Source organism: Anser anser (assembly GCF_964211835.1).
Source record: "Anser anser genome assembly, chromosome: 1".
Lineage (NCBI taxonomy): Eukaryota > Metazoa > Chordata > Aves > Anseriformes > Anatidae > Anser > Anser anser.
In genome coordinates this window covers 60620934-60638364 of record NC_139720.1, presented here as the reverse complement: position 1 = coordinate 60638364, position 17431 = coordinate 60620934, and the positions used below count along the sequence as shown (strand labels likewise).

At 41.6% G+C, this 17431-nt stretch overlaps 1 protein-coding gene across 9 annotated transcripts in view; it reads left to right on the top strand.

Annotated features, from left to right (window-relative positions):
• TBXAS1 (thromboxane A synthase 1) overlaps positions 1-17431 on the top strand; it is a 267215-nt gene that overhangs the window by 108973 nt on the left and 140811 nt on the right. For 7 of the 9 annotated variants that reach the window (XM_083830333.1, XM_083830331.1, XM_083830330.1 and 4 more), the window contains one exon: positions 4628-4680. The exons of 1 other annotated variant lie outside the window; for it this stretch is intronic. In XM_083830333.1, the coding sequence (XP_083686459.1) occupies positions 4628-4680 (53 nt within the window). Of the gene's footprint in view, positions 1-4627; positions 4681-5062; positions 6213-17431 lie in introns of those variants that run through there. One more of the 9 variants, XM_083830336.1, reaches the window with a different exon arrangement.

The window sequence follows — 17431 nt, the reverse complement described above, 5'->3', positions numbered from 1 at the left end:
GACATGAGCCAGCAGTGCGTGCTTGCAGCCCAGGCCGGCTGCATCAACAGGCCAGCAGGTGGAGGGAGGGGATTGTCCCCCTCTACTCTGCCCTTGTGAGGCCCCACTTGGAAAGGAGGAAATTCTTCACTTGGGGTGGTGAGGCACTGGAATGGGCTGCCCAGAGAGATTGTGGATGCCCCATCCCTGGAGGTGTTCGAGGTTGGATAGGGCCCTGGGCAACCTGATCTGGTGAGTTGCATCTCTGTTCATGGCAGGGTTGAAATTAGATGATCTTTAGGGTCCCTTCCAACCCAATCAGTTCTATGATAATTATGTGTTAGATACCCCAAAAATTAAAATGCATAATGCTACTAGATGTTTCTGAAAACTTTGGCTAAGTGCCTACACCCATTTTCAGCAAGGAGGGAAGATGACATTGCTGCAGATTTTTGAGACTGTGAGGCACTAGCAAGGTGAATATGCAATAAGGAGGGTACTGCTGAAGGATCCATCTTGGAGTGGCAGAATCTATTGAAAAAAGGGATGGGGGTACTTGAGCCCCCCCAGTCCCTTTTTGAAGCCCTTTGATTTGCATGCTGCACAAGCTGAAGTTTCAATACCCAGTGTCTCAAGATAGATGGTTGGCAATGGCCAGATTTTGCTCTCTCTGATGCAGACTCAAATCCTTTTTCCTTCCATAGGGGTCGCACCTGCATCCCTCAGAGCAGGATTTGGCCTTGTGAGTGGTTCTGCCCACAGATGCAGCCGGTGATGCATGCTCAAAGGAAGGGGAGAATGCAAATTCCCTATAGGGAGGCAACTGCCAGCCATGTAAACAAAGAAGCCTTCTGGGTGTGCAGCAGTCAGCCCACTTGAGCTGCTGTTTCCATGGTGTACCAGATGCTATAAAATATGCTTTCTTCAGGGGAAAAAAGCTTTTCGTACTCCTGCATTATCTTGTTTGATAATGCACTATCATCAGGCTGGTACCTCGCTGTAGGAGCCACACACAGCAAGTCGTTCCCCCCTGCCCTGCCCTAACCCTTCTCTGAGTTGTTGTTGATGATGACAATTCATATTCTGCAGCTTCTGAAGAGAAGGTCAAGTGATTTTTCTGTCTTGGAACAGCATTACTTACTGTGTTTTTACACTTCATTGTTACCAATCTGTGTTTAATGTGCTATAGTTCCTCCTGATGTGCATGGTGTCATCTCATAATATAGTGCATTGTTTTGCTTTTCAGTTTCTTTCTGTTTTCCTTTAAAAAATAAAAAATAGAATACATCTGTTTCCATTTTTCCCTGTTCTCCATTTCCTAACTCCCACATTGCATCATTGTAGCTCCTGACTTATGGCCATTTAAACTGCTGGGTACATGTCCAGCAGGCACAATTTCTGAGTTTGCTTCCTCATCATTGTGCTCACCCACTGGGTGGTCTTTGGGAGTTGAGGAGAGGTCTCTTACCTCCATTTTCATGTAGAACAGTTGCTAGTGTTGGTCAGATATTTAGTTATCCTGTAAGTATTAAGTACAATTGCAATTGTAAACCCTTGGAGGAGATTAACATTGGCTAGTGTTCAAAAAAATCAAAATAATAATAAAAAAAAAGTTGCCAGTAGCAGTTATGAGGCTCACTGTACTTCAAACATGACTCACAGTAGGAGGTTTTCAAGGTACCTGTCTACTGGAAGCCGTGTTCAGGGAAGATGCTGCAAATCTGTCAGGGCTTTGTGGATGTGGCATATCCCCTGACTGCATGCTTGAGATGGTCATTGGTTGATTGGCCTTCTCCATGGCTATCTAGGAGAAATGTGAGTGCCTTCGTATGCCCCCATCTCTATGCAGTTGAAAGGTTATGCCTGTGGCAGCCAGCTGAAAATCTTGCAGGGACTTCAGATAAGGCTGTTGATTTTGATTTATATTTGCATATTATAACTGAATAAAAAAGAAACACTAAAAGAAACACTAAAAAAATCTGAAGTTTTTATCAACTGTAATGAGGCTTTTTTCATCAGCACTTTCTTCTTCCCCCTCCACCTTTCTCCTCCACCCTCTCTTTCCCTCTCAACAGCAGCTCCAGACCACATCCCTGGCCTTGTCCCGCTCTGTTGCAGACAGGGATGCGCACGGCCATGCTCTGGCCACCGCCACCTCTCAGGGCCCCTCACACACAACGTGCTGGTGTTTTACCTGGTGAGATGTGCAGCTGGGTGCTCACCACACCATACGTGCCCTCAGAGCAGGGCCGAGACAGCAGCGGCACCAGGGCGGCTGGTGGGGACAGGCACGGCAGCACAGGACATCGGAGTGACCAGGGCTGTGGGGAACAGGGGCTTCTGCTGCTCCCGAGGGTGCTTTCTTGTGGTCTCTCCTGGTTACTTTTCAACTCCCTTCCTCCCCCCATCCTGCAGGTTTGTACTTCTCACTTTGTGGAGGGAGGAAAACAGGGAAATAAGTTAATTTTAACTCAGTGCAATCATTTAGGAGACCTGGGGGTGGAAGAGCAGTTATTGGTTAACAGGCCTGGTCTGAAACGTGTTCTGCCTGACGCCACGGTAGCGAGCCAGAAGTGCTTCCAAGAAGTCAGATTTCTGGAAGGTTTCTTCACTGAATTGTTTAAAGCACAGGCTTCTTGTAAATAAATGGTGGTAGCCTGCCGGCTTGCCAGAGCGCAGCTGGTAGAGGCAGCGAGGGCAATACGTGCACGTGTCCTCACACTCCAGGGTGAAGCTTAGCCAGGGGGCTTGGGCTGCAGCTTGGGGTCTCCCTCCCTTGTGAAGGCCCAGGTCAGGAAGAAAGTGGGCTGAGCACAGGCCTGGTTCTGCCATGCCACCACCGTGCTTTACCTCACGTGCTGCCCCGGTGTGTCCGTGTAGGCTGGGGATGCTCTCCTGAGCAACGTGGCCAGTGTGGGCCCATGAGCCGGGCCCGCGTTATCTGGTGTTGTGTGGCTGCTGGCAGAATGGTGCTGGGGAGAATCTGCCCCGGCATCACCCCGGCTTCCCTGCTGTGGGCAACGTCACTGTGGCAAAGCACAGGTTGGCATGGACGTGTGCTTGTCTCTGCCCCTCTTTCAGTGTCTGCTGAAAAAAGCCTCTTTGAGTCAGCCGCGTGGAGCTGCCGTACTGCAAAGGCTTTGTCCCACTTAGTTGTTGTGTCACAACAGAGGAGGCTTCTCTGCTTACCTTAGTACCAAGGTATTTTTCAGGTAGGAACATGAAATTTTTCCAACAATCCTCTAAATTACCACTTCCTTCATTTTATTCTTTGTGTTGGTATGTTTTCTAACATGCCGTACAGTGTCTTATCTTTTTGCTTAAGAAAAACCTAAAGATCTTACCTTAACCTGAAGACATTTTGTCCCATAAAATAAACATATACAATTCCAGGATTAAAAAGTAAAATAAACAAAAATCAACAATCAAACAAACAAAATCCCCCACCTATATTAAGTATAAAAAACAATCCAATGGCTCTATGAGAGGAGAAATGGAGGTGGTGGCACATAGTTTGCTTATTTGGGTGCTAAGTTAACACCCGAGGGTGATAAGTGAGGCAACTACCTTTGATTACCAGATTTTTTGCTTGTTTGTTTAGTGTGGTAAAATGTTCTCAGTGCATTAACAGGTTACACGGTCTTGTTTATTTATGTCTGTGGTTTATGTATTTATAACAGTTCATATTGTTCTAGCTAATATTCTTCAGCATGTCTTAAAAATAAGAAAGCTTGAATATGAGACTTAAGTATTCTGTTTTGTTAGTTGAGTTATCTCTAAAGAATGAAGATAGAGCACAGTAGTCTTCCTTGAATTAATATAAATGCAGATTAATGCAGTCAAATGTGTTATTTTTCCATAGACAAGTTACAAACACAATGCAGGATGATTTTCAAGTATTGCAGTTTTGTTAAAACAGATTTCTTTATATTCACTTTTGGGGATAATTTTTACACACCTTCTTTCAGATTAATCAATTTAAATTCATTTAGGACACTAACAATTTAGTACAGAGGCAGACATGTTTATATAAATGGATACCAATTTTCATCAATTATGAAAATGAAACACAGTGAAAATTCTAAAAGTTTGTTAAAATACATCTGCTTACTATTCTGCAGAATCTCCCAGGGGACTGCCTTGTGCTAAACTCCAATTTTGCTGGGTTGTTTTGTTTTTAGTTACATTATTCAAAAAAAAAAATCCCCACCGCCACCAACAAAAAAAACAACCCACAACCTTTTCAACATTCCCTCCATTTCTCTCGTGTGTTATAAGTCATACTTATTCTGTTATTAATTTCTATGTCAGTTTTTCCATCTACACACGTATCAGAATAAAATTATGAGTCAGGACTCTGATCATGAAATTAATCAAAAATATTGTGAAATGGTAACATATTTCAGATTGCAAAGCTCTGAAAACATATTAATGGCTTTCCAGATTTTCTTTTTCCTTCAGTCATCATTTGTAGACTCTCCTTTCGGAGATGGACAGTAAGAGAGAGATGAGATTATCAGCTAATGCAGTGTCTCTCTTAGTTGAGGTTCAGAGCTTTGATGTGAGTGTTAGCAATACTGTGTAACAGGGTTTCTGGGTTTCTGTTAAGCACTGTTCTAAAATATTGTGATGTTTTTCTTTTACCCAGGGCTTTTGGGAAAACCATACAAAACTCATAAAGGAGTATGGACCTGTTTGTGGGTAAGATTAGTCGTACCTTCAGCTTTCTGCTTTTGTGGGTCTTGCTGTTTGCTTTGGTTTGAGTTTGTTGGGTGGGAGAGGAGAATATACGACAATAAGATGCTCATTGAAATGCAGAGTGCAGTATTTCAGACTGCGTGACAGAGGTGGAGGTTCTTTGACCACATGAAGAAAGTATCCTTGGCTTATTTTAGTTCAGCATTTGGTGCTGGACTTTCCAGTATGCACATAAAATTTATTTTTTCTCAGAACAGTACAAAGCTACCAGCATCAATATTCTCTTTATAATTAAATAATTATAACATATTATAACACATATACATATAACATATTATAACATATATACATGTAATTATAACATAATGTATTCTTTATATTTATGTGAAGAGTGGAAATAATAATTTAATGTCTTAAACAAACAAACAAAAACAAAAACCTAGTTTATGAAATAGTGTGAATTTGGTTCAGCTATTGCTGGCTATCTTTACGCAAAAATGCTAAACTTAAAATACAATGAAGTACAGTTTAGAAATGAAGCATTCATCTCTCTATATCTCAGCTGTGCTCCCTTAGCAGGTTATTCAGATAAAGAGGGTTTAAGTGTATTTCTTCATCCAGCACTTCCACATTTCTGTGATCTTTATTTCTTTTCTGAGAACTACTTTCCTGTTGTCATTGCTTTAAGTGGAAATGCACTTATTTCACGGTAACTTCTATTGTTTTGGTGAGTTGGTGTTTCTAGCATAATTATTACTTCAATATGTAAGTATCAAGCAATATCCATAAAGTAATGACAAGATCAAAATTTTTTCCTGTGTTCTCCAGGAGTTTTAAGAAACTCTGTAAAAGAGCATATATGAATGTGTGTATGTATTTGTTCAAAAATACTACAAAAACACTTTGCATGTTCTTCCAGCCAAAAAAGCTCTATCAAAAGGAAGTCAGACTCAGCCATACAAAGCATTTGATGCTCCAGTCACAGCCTTCTTGTGGCATTTATGCTCAGCCCTAAGGACAAAGTGCTGCAAGAAGCAGTGGAAATAATGAATTCCAAGGGTTAGGTACTTGTCTAAGAGGAAATAATACATTGTCTTGGCTGGCCAGGAATGGAGAAATATATTCATTAACACTGTGGCAATTTGTATGTTGTGTAACAAATGCAAAAGGACTGAGGCTTATTATCTCCGTGACCTTTGGTGTGATGCCCTTAAATGACAATAATGCAAGAACAGTGGCATTCATTGCTCAGTATATTTCCCTCCTTATTAATATCATGCCTATTTTTTCTAAGCTGAACTTGAGACAAGTTGCTATTTAGTCATCTGTCTGTTCACTTGGCCAGGCAGAGGCAATGGCATGGGAGAAAGACGTGTGTAATTTCAGTCTGTGAGTGGATAGATAGAAAGTTTCATTTCTCCCATCTACCCATAGCTGACAGGGGATGAAACCTCTGGGATACTACATGGGCTGCAAAGATGGATGGTGGTGGTCGTGGTCAGCCAGGACAGCTCTGCTTCCGTGCGATCCACTAGGTAGGAGGAGTAAGCAGATTGGGCATAACTGCATACCATTTATTGTGTGCTTGGAAAACTTGATTTGTGAGGGATCTGGGATATTGGCAGAGAATAAATGCTGCTTTTGATATCTCCCAGGAAAACAAAGCTAAGCTCAAACATTGCTGTGCTTGAGGTAAGCTTGATTTGTAGTTGAAGGAAAACATTTTCAAACCTTACTTGTTGAGCTGGTGTTCAATAGATATGTGTATGTGTCCGGGGGTGTTTATCATGGTCCTGTCAATTAAAGAAATTCCTTCTCTGTGCATCTGTGTGATTCTTTCTGTGGTTCTTTGAAATAGGCAGTAAATGGTAGGTGTGTTTATGTGCACGGCCCCAGCGAAGTATTGGATCTGGCAGTTGGAAGAAGATGTGGCATTTTGCTTTTTCCAGATTGAAAACTGCTTTCCAATAAGCATAAAGAGCAATGATCTTTATTTCTACAGTGGTGAAGTGAGTTGAATACAAATCTTTGGAACTGAAGCCTTTTTTTTCTTTCTAAGGTCACTTGAATAGTCTGAATGATACCATCACAACTGTTTTCTTTTGTGTGTGAATTGGTTTCCTTGACAACAGGATGTCAAATCAACTTTTCAGCTTTAATCAAGTCAAAACAATATATCCCTTCCATTCCAAAAGGCCTCAAGTCGTAGAGAATTATTTCAAGTAAGGCTTTTGTAGGTCACAAAAGCATTTTTTTCCTTCGCTTCTGTGTGCTGATCCAAAGGAGAGGTGATGGTATTACTCTTTTATATAGAGAGACAATGCAAATTGTCTTTGGATGTGTGTGTGTGCTGTGCAAACTGTCTGTTTTCATATAGAGGTGGCCCAAGATGGAGGCCAAGTGGTGCATTTGGTGCAAAAGCAGAGTTGGAACAAAGGGAATTCAAGCCATTGACATAGTTTTTGAGTAGATCATGCAGCAGAATGATAGCTTTTGGTTCAGCTGCATTTTGGAGCATCTTCTATATAAGAAATCTGTCCTCTAAAATGTACATGCTGGTTCCCATATCAAAAATAAAAAGTGAAAGACATCCTGTTTGGAAAGCAATCTAGTCTTGGTTTCTGTGGAACTTAGTGACTTCTGTCACTTATTTTTTGGATGTACTCTTGTTTTGATGCTTTGTTTTCACCCTGCAATATCCAGTTGTTCCATTTCAATTGCAGGCTTTGACTACTGGTGAGAAATAGGTGGTAAGAGGAGGCAGGGAAACAAAGAACTTCTGATGAGAAATGAATAGGGAGAGTATACTTGATAGAGTAAGAAAAGTGATTGCTACAACGTTAGCAGAGATGTAGTGGCTGAGTTGATTTTACTTTGTATACACACTTCGTATTCATGTAACCACTTACTGCAGTTGCATTATTACGACTTAACAGTGCTGTAAGTGAGTATTAGTGATTTGGAGTGAGAAAATAGTGCCAAAATAAGTAACAGACTCTTGGCCCAGCAACACTCCACCAGTGAATGATCAGAAAATGCAACACAGCCACAAGAAAACAGGTGACTGAATGTATTCTGCCTTCAGCCATAGCGATACATTTGGATATGGGGAAGAGTATACGAGTTTATAAAATAGACCTCACTCTGTGTAATCAAAGAGTAAGAACAGAAGATTGAAATTCAATGTAATTTGTGGGGTGATACTCTTTCTTCATGTCCTTTTGCATCTGAAACAGCTTGCAGCAGACCAAATCCAACTCTCGCTCTTCATTCATTTGAACTCTCAGCTTCAACCTGCTGTGAGAAGTCTGGCCAACTATGTAGTAGAATAAGTGCTAATGAGGACAAGAACAATGTATAAGGAAGAGGTAAAGGGATGAGTCCAGGAGAAGCAAGAACAGGGTGCTTGGATTAAACCAACCCTAGAAAGGAGGTGGCAATCAGGGAGCTTGAGTCCAGGGTTGGTCTCAGGAGGATTGTTGAGCTGTGTACTGCTAAAGGGAGTCAACAAGCTCAAAATCTGCATTCTCTGATGGTGGGGAGGAATTAACGAGTCTGTTTCTGATGAGATCCGGTTGTAAGCCATTCTCATGCCCCAGTAAAACCACCAGCAGCAGACTGCATCTACCCATGCTGAGCTTCTGCTGGGCTCCAGCATAAGCATCCCAGTATCAGCACAACATCACAGAAAGCATGTCAAGGTGCAGGTAGAAAAATAGGTACATGCATGCACTCCTGAAGAACTTTGTGAAAACACCGATGTGAATGGAGCTCTATTGCCATAAAAAGAGCATCTTATTTTTCATCAGGTTACTTCAGCACATTTTAGAGTAATATACAGAAAGCAACTTAAAATAGTGTAGAAAGTTATCTTAAGGTGTTTATGGAATTACACAGTCTGATCTTTTTTGTTTGTTTTTGTTTGCTTGGTTTTTGTTTTGTTGTGTTGTTTTTCCTCAAAGACTTCCTAATATTCCTTGAATTATTTCCTAATAGGTCATTATTGGAACCAAGATTGAGTCTGGTCATTTAAATGGTTGGGTGGTTTAAAGGATTAGGATAGATCATGGAGTCAGTCACTAACTTGAAATGTGTCCAGGGCTTAGTTGTGATTGTAAGCTACACTGGCAGTTGAGAGCTTTTCAGAAGTCTATGCAGCTGCAGTTTGTTCTGTCTTAATGCTTGACTTCTCCTCTCCCCCCAGAAATGGTTGCTGCAGATGGCACTAGTTAGCATTTCTGCAGATGAGTCCAGAGCCAAATGGCAGTGGACAAGAAACAGGCTTTTCTTGCTGCTGATCCTGGCCTCTGCATCAGGGCTGAGGCACACTGGTTAGTCCCTGCAGAGGTCTGGAGCTTTCCCCTTTTGTGTACAGAAGAGGGACGTGCTTTTCTGGGATTTGGAAATCTGGAGCTTTTCATAAGTTGTTATCCTTACCAGCTATTCCTCCTCAAACACCACACTGAGAAAGTGGACTGGGGCAGGATCTCATCCTGCAAGGAAAAACTGATAATCATGCACTTAATTTACTTGAGGAAGCAGTTTCTTTACTGCCATTTTAATTTCACGAACTTGATCTTTGTTTGTTTGTTTGCTTTGTTGTTGTTATTGTTGTGTTTTACCTCTTGGTTTCTAACCTTATTTTGCTTTACGTGGCAAGAGTAATCCTGGGACGGGTATTCTCATCTTTGTCTCTGAAGACTCATGTAAAGAAATAATTTAGTTTTATGAAACAATCTTATCCTGCTTGATTTCCTCTTTTACACTGGGACTCTAACGGATTTACCACCTCTCCTGTGGTCCTTCATTTATTTTGATATTTTAAACAATTTACTTTTCGTATTTCAGTTAGAGAAAATCATTCCTGGGCAAGCATAGGGGAGGGAAGAAAACCAGGCTTTCTATTTCTGATCTATAGCTCCTCATAATCTCTGTCTCACATTTAATCTAATAAAGATTTTTGGTAGCCTCACTTGCCTGGATTTTTATTTGCTTAGAGCAATACATTTTTTTTTTTTTTGGACCAGAGTTAGGTCTTTCATAACCAGTCAAGATTTTTTTTTTCCTCACTTTGTTTCCTTATTTATCTATTGTGATAATGCTCTTTGACTCTGCTGGATTGTTGATCACACCTAGAACTGCTATTCTGAATTAGTTTTCTTTCCTTTAAATACTTGCAAACCATGGACACCATGCAGGAGAACCCTTAAATATGTGCCTAACTTTGAGCACAGGAGTAATCCCATTAAAGTCAATGGTGCTACTCAACATGCTTTGAGTTAGGCAGAAGTTTTTCTACCCTGATGAATCAGGGCTGTAAAAGAAACAATTGCATTCGTGCTTGAAAAATATTTTAACTGCTGTTGGTACACATAAACACCTAGGTTTATTGTAGCTCAAAGAAGTTAATGCAGAGAAAAATATTTCTTCCCCCTCTCCACCCTCTCTTTTGACAGCACTCTGCATGTAGAAAATTTTATTGTTCCTCTGTGTAATGTGCTAGCTGTTCTCTCTGAAATGGAAGAGATTATCTCAAAAATTGACTGAACAATGGGGGAATCTTAATATTCTTAATTGAAACTCTCAGATTCCCCTCTCCCTACTTTTTTTAATTAACACTTTTGGAATTCACTAATTCTTAAATGTCTTTTTAAGAAGAACCCAAACCTAATGATATTCCTGGCTAAAAATTAGTGCCACGCTAAAATGCTACATCTCCATCCGACTCCCCACACTTAGCCATAATAAGGCATTGGTTACAGTTAGTTCCAATAGTTAAATCAAGCTGCTGTAATAACTTGTGAGTTACTTAGGGGTATATCATCGCCAGTATCTTTTCCCTCTCAAGCTAATTGATCTTGAAAACGTACCCTTTTGTGGGACTGATGTCTAGAGATTTACCCAAAAGGTGACATGTCACACTGTTTTGAGAATTGGAGTCTGGTGTTACTGTTACAGTTGTAATAGGTTTGCTGCCTAATCATTGTGAAGGGTTTAAGGTCTGTGTACAGAGACCTGTGGGATGCAGTTTGTAGGCTGAATTTGTAGTAAATTAGTTGAATAGTTTAATTCTGGCATGATTCAAATGTACTTTGGTCTCTGGGACCAAAGCAAAGTGATGCTCAGTGTACTAGTAACGTGGAAAGCGTTCATTAATGAGCTCTTAGCCATGGACAAAATCTTGCATGTGGACTATGACCTCCCACAAGAACCATTCAACTTGAGTTTGTCTGCTCTGTGAAGTTTGGTTTTCACTTTGTCACTGTAGCCTCTTGCAGTCCAAGACAGGTCCAATGCCCTTTTTTTTCTAGGTATTCACAAACACAGGACCCAAAGGCTCACCAAAATGTCATGGTCCCAGTCCTCAGTGCAGGCAAAACCATTTGGATCTAAATGTTTGGTGCAAGTGAGGAATTCTTCTGGGTGCAAAACCACCCATTTCCTGTGAGATTCTAGATGTGGCCCCGGGGTGGCTGCAGTGCAGGTATGTGCTCCCTGCTGCATTTTTTCCAAGTTTCTTTCCTCCACCCGTGACTGCACCATGACTCCACTGCAGCTGTCCAAGCTGACATAACTCAAAGACCTGATGTAAGGTTTTACACCTCTGGAAAGGGAGTGTGAAATCCAACCAAATGAGGCCGATATTTTATCTGCCCTTGGCAAGGCACCAAAGGACAGTGTCAGTCAGCTGCACCACGTTCCTGATGCTCATTTCTGTACTTGAAGAGCGTGTGGCCTGATGTGGTTGTAGCTTCAGTGAGTTAGTGTTTGCACAGAGGGAAATTCCCTGGTCGGTACAGCTCAACTGAGGCAGCATTGGTTGGGTGCAGAAAGGCTCTGTGAGACTGGCTACAGCTATGTCAGCTCTGATGACTGAAACAGTAGTGCAGGCCCTTGCACCATGTCTTAGCATGTGAGGAGCCTGATTAAATTGAGGTCTGCTTCTGTGTGTGCAGGTACCAGCTTTGGCTGGCTGGAGGTTGTACCTCTGCTTGCTCCCAAGGAGGTGTTTCTTAGTACCCGTGTTTCCTTGCACACTGGTAGTGCAGTACTCAGCTGTTAAAGCGTAGTCCTCGTGAGCTCCAGGTTAAGATTATTTGAAAACTGAAGTTTCTTTTGAAAACATGTTGCCTGAGTAGCGTTTTACACCTAGTATACAATACAGGTGATCTTTGATCTGCACTGCCTGCTTCTTAGCTAATTAATGCTTAAAATCATCATTTTAAAGGGTTTGGGATAGGATTGCTTAACAGATTGCCTCCTCTTAACTGTGTGACACTGTTATGATCAGCACCTGCATACCAGACTGTGGCATCCTAATTTAAGGGAGGAGGAGGGGATGTTCTGAGTGAGACCCATAGTTATAAAAACTAGTTTCCTAGACTTAGTTTCACCTTGAATCTATCCTTTTCACCATCTACCAGAGCCTGCATTTGTTAATCTTAGCAGGCTGTAAAGTCCACCTTGTAATTTTTCCCCCCTTTCTACTGTTTGGAAAGAAGTACGCTGGGGCCTTTAACGACTGAAAAATATGGGACGTTGTTTTAGTATACCAATCCTATTTGGAAGTATAGGAAAGCAGCAGTGTTATATAATATGCACAGCAAAATCAATGCTTTTATTAGAATTTCCTATAGCAGCCAGAAGCATTGCTGCAAACCTGAAGCGGATGCATACGATACGTAATGTCCAGTAGCTATTAATGGTTGCTGACTTCACCAGCTATGTATCTGATTGTGAATTGGTGTTCCCAGTGCCACACATAGCAATTTTTAAATGAGGCTCTTGAATCATTTCCCCCTCTCTTTACACAGAGGGAGGAAAATGCATCATCCCTCTGATGTCCCCACCCCTTCCCTCTCTTGGCAGCCTTTGAAGCAGAGCAGCTTTACACCAGTGCTGCAACTCAGGAGCTCCTCCTGCCCTCCTTGGTTGCCAGCACCTCACCGGAGCAGTGGGTTACTGACTCTCCAGGTCACTCCCTACTGCCAGTTTACTCTTCTTTGTGGCAGCCCAAAGAAATCCAAAAGTGACTTCTGGCTTCCTTCTCGTGTGCCATCAGAAGCATCAAGCAAAAGGGATTTCTCTTCCCCACAATTCCCCCACTGGGAGCTGGAGGAGAAGGTGCAGAGACGGAACTGGAAGCCAGCAGCCAGTCCATTGCATGTCCCAGTTTGCTGCCAGGAGCTCCAGGAGGCAGGTGCTGGTGCTGGTCAGACCCCTCTCCCCATCCTGGGGGGGAGTCCTGAGCCAAGACCTTGTGGGGTCTCTGCCCCTGAGCACACCCAAGTGTTGTGAAGGACTGGGTTTGGGTTGACTTTCTTAGTTTCTTGGAAATTGTCACGTTTTCCTCCTTGAGGATTACCACAGCTTTGCCCAGGTATCTATGGAGGTGCCTCCTATTCCATTACTGCATCTTGTCCTTTGATGGTTCCACCACCCTGGCTCTGGATTTTATTTTATTTTTTTTACCTTAATAGACATGTCTTGTGGGCATTGTTTTCATGCTTCTAGCTGCATTTCCCCCCTCCCCCAAACATTTGGCCATGGCTTTGTTTTCTTTCTCTTCCTTCTCCCCATCCCCTTCTACCCTATGCTATCTTCCCTCCATGCTCTAATTTTTATTCCTCCCTTGTTTTCTTACCCATGTTGAGCTGAAAACAGTAACATGACCTGACAATTTTACGTCATTCCAAGGTTTTTATGTACTTCCATAAATCTCTTCATTACCTTTTTATTGTTTTGTCATATATAGGTTTTAGTTTTTCCTCTACCTTATTAGTCTGGGGATCAATTTTAGTCTACTATGTTTTATTAGTAATAAGGGAAACAAAATATCTCCTTTTTCTTTGTTGGTTTGGCACCATCTTCAAATTACCCTTTTTTCTGTTTGACTACCTCTCTTCCTCCCCTGGAGAGCCTGCTTTATGTCAGACCTTCTGCTGGTAGGGAACTGGGTATGATTTCATCAGGCAATAGGCAAAAGTATAGCCCACTGCAGGGAAAGAAGTTGTTTTCAACTGTTAAGCATTTTATTTTTTTTTTCCTATTTTTCTAGTTTGGTGAGTGTGGAATGAGCTTGAGTCCCCATTACCCTGGGGACTGGGAATCTTTCTTTCCTTCGTTTAAATCTGGTGGCTAAACCTGAAGGCTTGTCTTGAAGGAGGATTTATTTTAGTCATCCTGATAAAATTGTACTGGTATAATTAAACAGCTATAGTAACGTCAAAACACATCCCATGCACAGACACAGCTGTTGTGGAATGGCACAGACTAAATCATGGAAAAAAGTGACCAACTCCCTCAGCAATTATTATTTTGATAAGGCTCTGCTCCCATAGGAGTTTTTCCTTGTCTGAGTTAAGATTCCGGCCATGTCTTGTCCCAGAATCTCTTCTCTTCCCCCGTGTAAACAAGCCTGGAAATAGTGGTCTGGACCTTCAAGCTGTTGTTTACCTCAGCGTAGCTCCATTAAAGGCAAAGAGCCATGACTATTTGAGGGTCTTGACCCAATGTTTTTAGGTCTCTCTCATGTCATATAACTTTGATTTTTGGATGATGGTACCTATTGAATAAAATTAGGTTTGGTACAGCAAATGTTAAGACGTATCCAGACATCTTAAAGTAGCTTACAGAAAAAGGAGTGAGTTGGGAGCAATGTTCTGACTCTGTAAGGGCTAGCAGTAGACATTTTATCACTCGGCAATAATCCAAGCTTTTCTTTCAATGTTGGAATCTGTTTTATTGAAAAAGGATTTTGGCAAGGACACTGGGAATTGCTGCAGTGTCTTTCGAAAATGACAATATGAGAGGATCTTGGTTCTTTGGGGCCTTTTATCACATAGAACATCTTATGAAATACTCTGTGGGAAGGACCAAAGTAAAATATTATCAAATCAGCCTAACAGTTTTCTATGTCCACTGGCTGTCCATTTGGCCCAACAGGTAATAAGCTACGCATGGGGCAGGAGAATGAGAAAATCAGTCTAAAAGTGCAGCACAGAGGCAGGAGTTAAAACAGGTCAGATGGTAATGTAATATCATGTGGAAAAGTGTTGGCCTTTAAATATTAAATTATTTTCTGTTAAAATAATTTAAATTCTGATTCTGAGGCAGAGAAATGTATTGTAAAACTGCAAGATTAAATACTTGAAGTGACTAAATTTATTCTTGCTGCAGACCCAACTTTTCTCTTAAGTCAGTGACATTTTATTTGCTTTTGTCCAAGACAGTAACACAACTGGATTTTCATCAATAGTGAAAAATGGAATTGAGTTTGGGAAACTAGTGTTCCTGTTGATTTCCGTAGCAAAATGCTTAAATAAATACACAGTTTTTAAGCCTTTGAGTAGTCCCTGATGCACCATTGATACACCGTTGTGTTTATACGTGCACCTGACTGCTGTGGGCATTGCATTCAGAGCAATTCCCCATCCCATGCTTCTTTTGAACCTGCTATTTTGAATACTGCATTTCTGCGAGTGGCTGCTCCCATGATCTCCTCCGGCTGTCACCCCAGAAATCTGCGGGCTGTCTCTGCCTGCCCCCTCCTGCCAGAGGAGCCGAAGCAGCGAGTTGTGCTGAGGTCAGAGGAGAAGAGGCTTTTGCTAGCAGCCCTGAAGCTGCCGTGAAGGCAGCATTGAATATTTAACTGTGAGGTCTCTGCTGGATTAAAAGGGCTCCAGGTGAGGAGAGCATGATCAATACTTACAAATATTAAAAGTGGTGCCTTCTCCCTTCCTTCTTCCCCCTTCTTTCTTTGCCTACAGGACACGAAGTATCTGAATCCCCCAGACAATTGCTCACGCATTTACATTTTCATTTGCTTGGTTTATAGAAAGGCTGTTCAGGCTTTTGGGAGGGGCAGCTATCAAAGACGTACAAGCACTGCCATTGTGTTTTATTGTTCCAGTCCATTTTTCCCTGTGAATGCAGGTGGGAGTTTTTCAGTGGGTTGGGTTTTGGTTTTTTGTTTTTGCCTCCTCTCTCCCTCTCTCTCTCTCTTTTTATTTTTTTCCTTCTGAGCATTTATAACCCTTTTATTGTCAGTCTTCAATCATTTTTGATAGATCAATATATTTACTTCAGTGATGGTTCATCCTACAGTTGTGCCTGTATTTTTTTTGCCTTTTTTATTGGGGTTATGGATAGATTCAGTGGGTTATATCTCTGCTATAGCTCTGTTGCTGCATGAGGATCAAGTCACTTGATCTTGCCCCAGTACCAGCATGTTTAGAAGGAATATGTGCTGTTTGCATTGGCCTGCTTTCAGCTTGCTTTCCCTTTTTTTCTAAGTAGACTCTGAGCAATTAAAAATGCAAGCTTTTGTTGAGAAATGTTCTTCCCAAAAATATTAGGTACAAATACTGGCATTTCATGTGCACTCTACTGTCTGGAGGGAAGGGCTCTAGGAAATAGTTCCAGCAGACATCAGAGACCCAATGGGTTTTGGAAGTAATATAGCAAAGCAATGTTGGATGATAACATTTACTCAGCTCAGAAATGAGGCAGGTCCCCAGGAGTCCTGAGGCCTTTAGCCAAGCAGCTATGACCAAGCCAAAGAGAAATTCTTCAGCCTACGTCTCACTAACATCCCAGGGCGGCCAAATGTGGGCTAGGGACAGCTGACTAAAGCAGCCATGAGCAGAGCTTGAATGTGTACAGCATATGTGTGGGGATCGGGTCTCAGCACCATCGTGATGCGTGCTGGGGCTGTCCTTCAGGAGAAGGAGGTGGGTGAACAGGGTGGAAGGGCAGCTCCGTGGAAGAGGACTAAACGAGCTCCATCATCCTCAGGGATTCAGGTAGTCACAGGATAAGATAACATACATATAATTTGTTATAAAATTCCACCCCCACCATCTGGCTGCAAAAAAAAAAAAAAAAAAAGGGCAGCAAAAGAAGCATATTTGTTACAACTGATAATACGTACAAGGTGGTCAATGAAAAAATAGGTCAACGGAGCGGTGCTCCTAGTAATATTACTATATGAAATACGATCTGTGTTGTATAACTACACACTAAATATTGGGTCAATTCCTCGAACTTGCATGGATTTCAGTGAGGTTTAATAATTTAAACCAGGTGCTCACATTAGCTGATTGTATAGGATATTATCCCCGTAGTTGCCTTACCGGGGCCGTATCTGCCCTGTGTCCTTCAGTACTTCAGTTTTTAGGCTGAAATAATTTGCAATGTTATGAAAGTTGTGACTCAACTGCTTCCCAGCAGCATGTTGTCCATTCGTAACAGCAGATTTTCCTGGAAGTCATTACTTTGGAGTGCCATTGTCAGCTGTGCACATCCCTTCTGCTCCTGCCATCCTTTGTGGCGCAGATTTGCCTGTTGTTGTGAGCGAGGATGTTACCACTGATACACAATCTTTCAGCTTTTTCCATTCTTTTCTTCCTTTTCTCTGTTGAATTGCAGTTTCCTTTGTCTTCTGCGTGGTGCACTGAAAGAGGTTGGGAAATTTATCACGGTTATTTTAATGGGTTTTTAAGGTCCAGCACGACACAGATTGAATTGATTGAGGAAAATTTCCTGGAGCTGCAGCTTTTTTTTTGCTATTAAAAATATTTCTATCTTTAGATTTTTTTTTTCTGTAAGAAAATGTATCTATTTTTTCCTTCTAGTCCTATAACAAAGCCCAGCTTTCTAATGTTTCCACATGGTCAGATATTAGCCATTTCCCGAGATAATTTAGTTTGGTCATGTGTACGGCTAGCATTTTTATTGTAAAGAATTCTGCTAG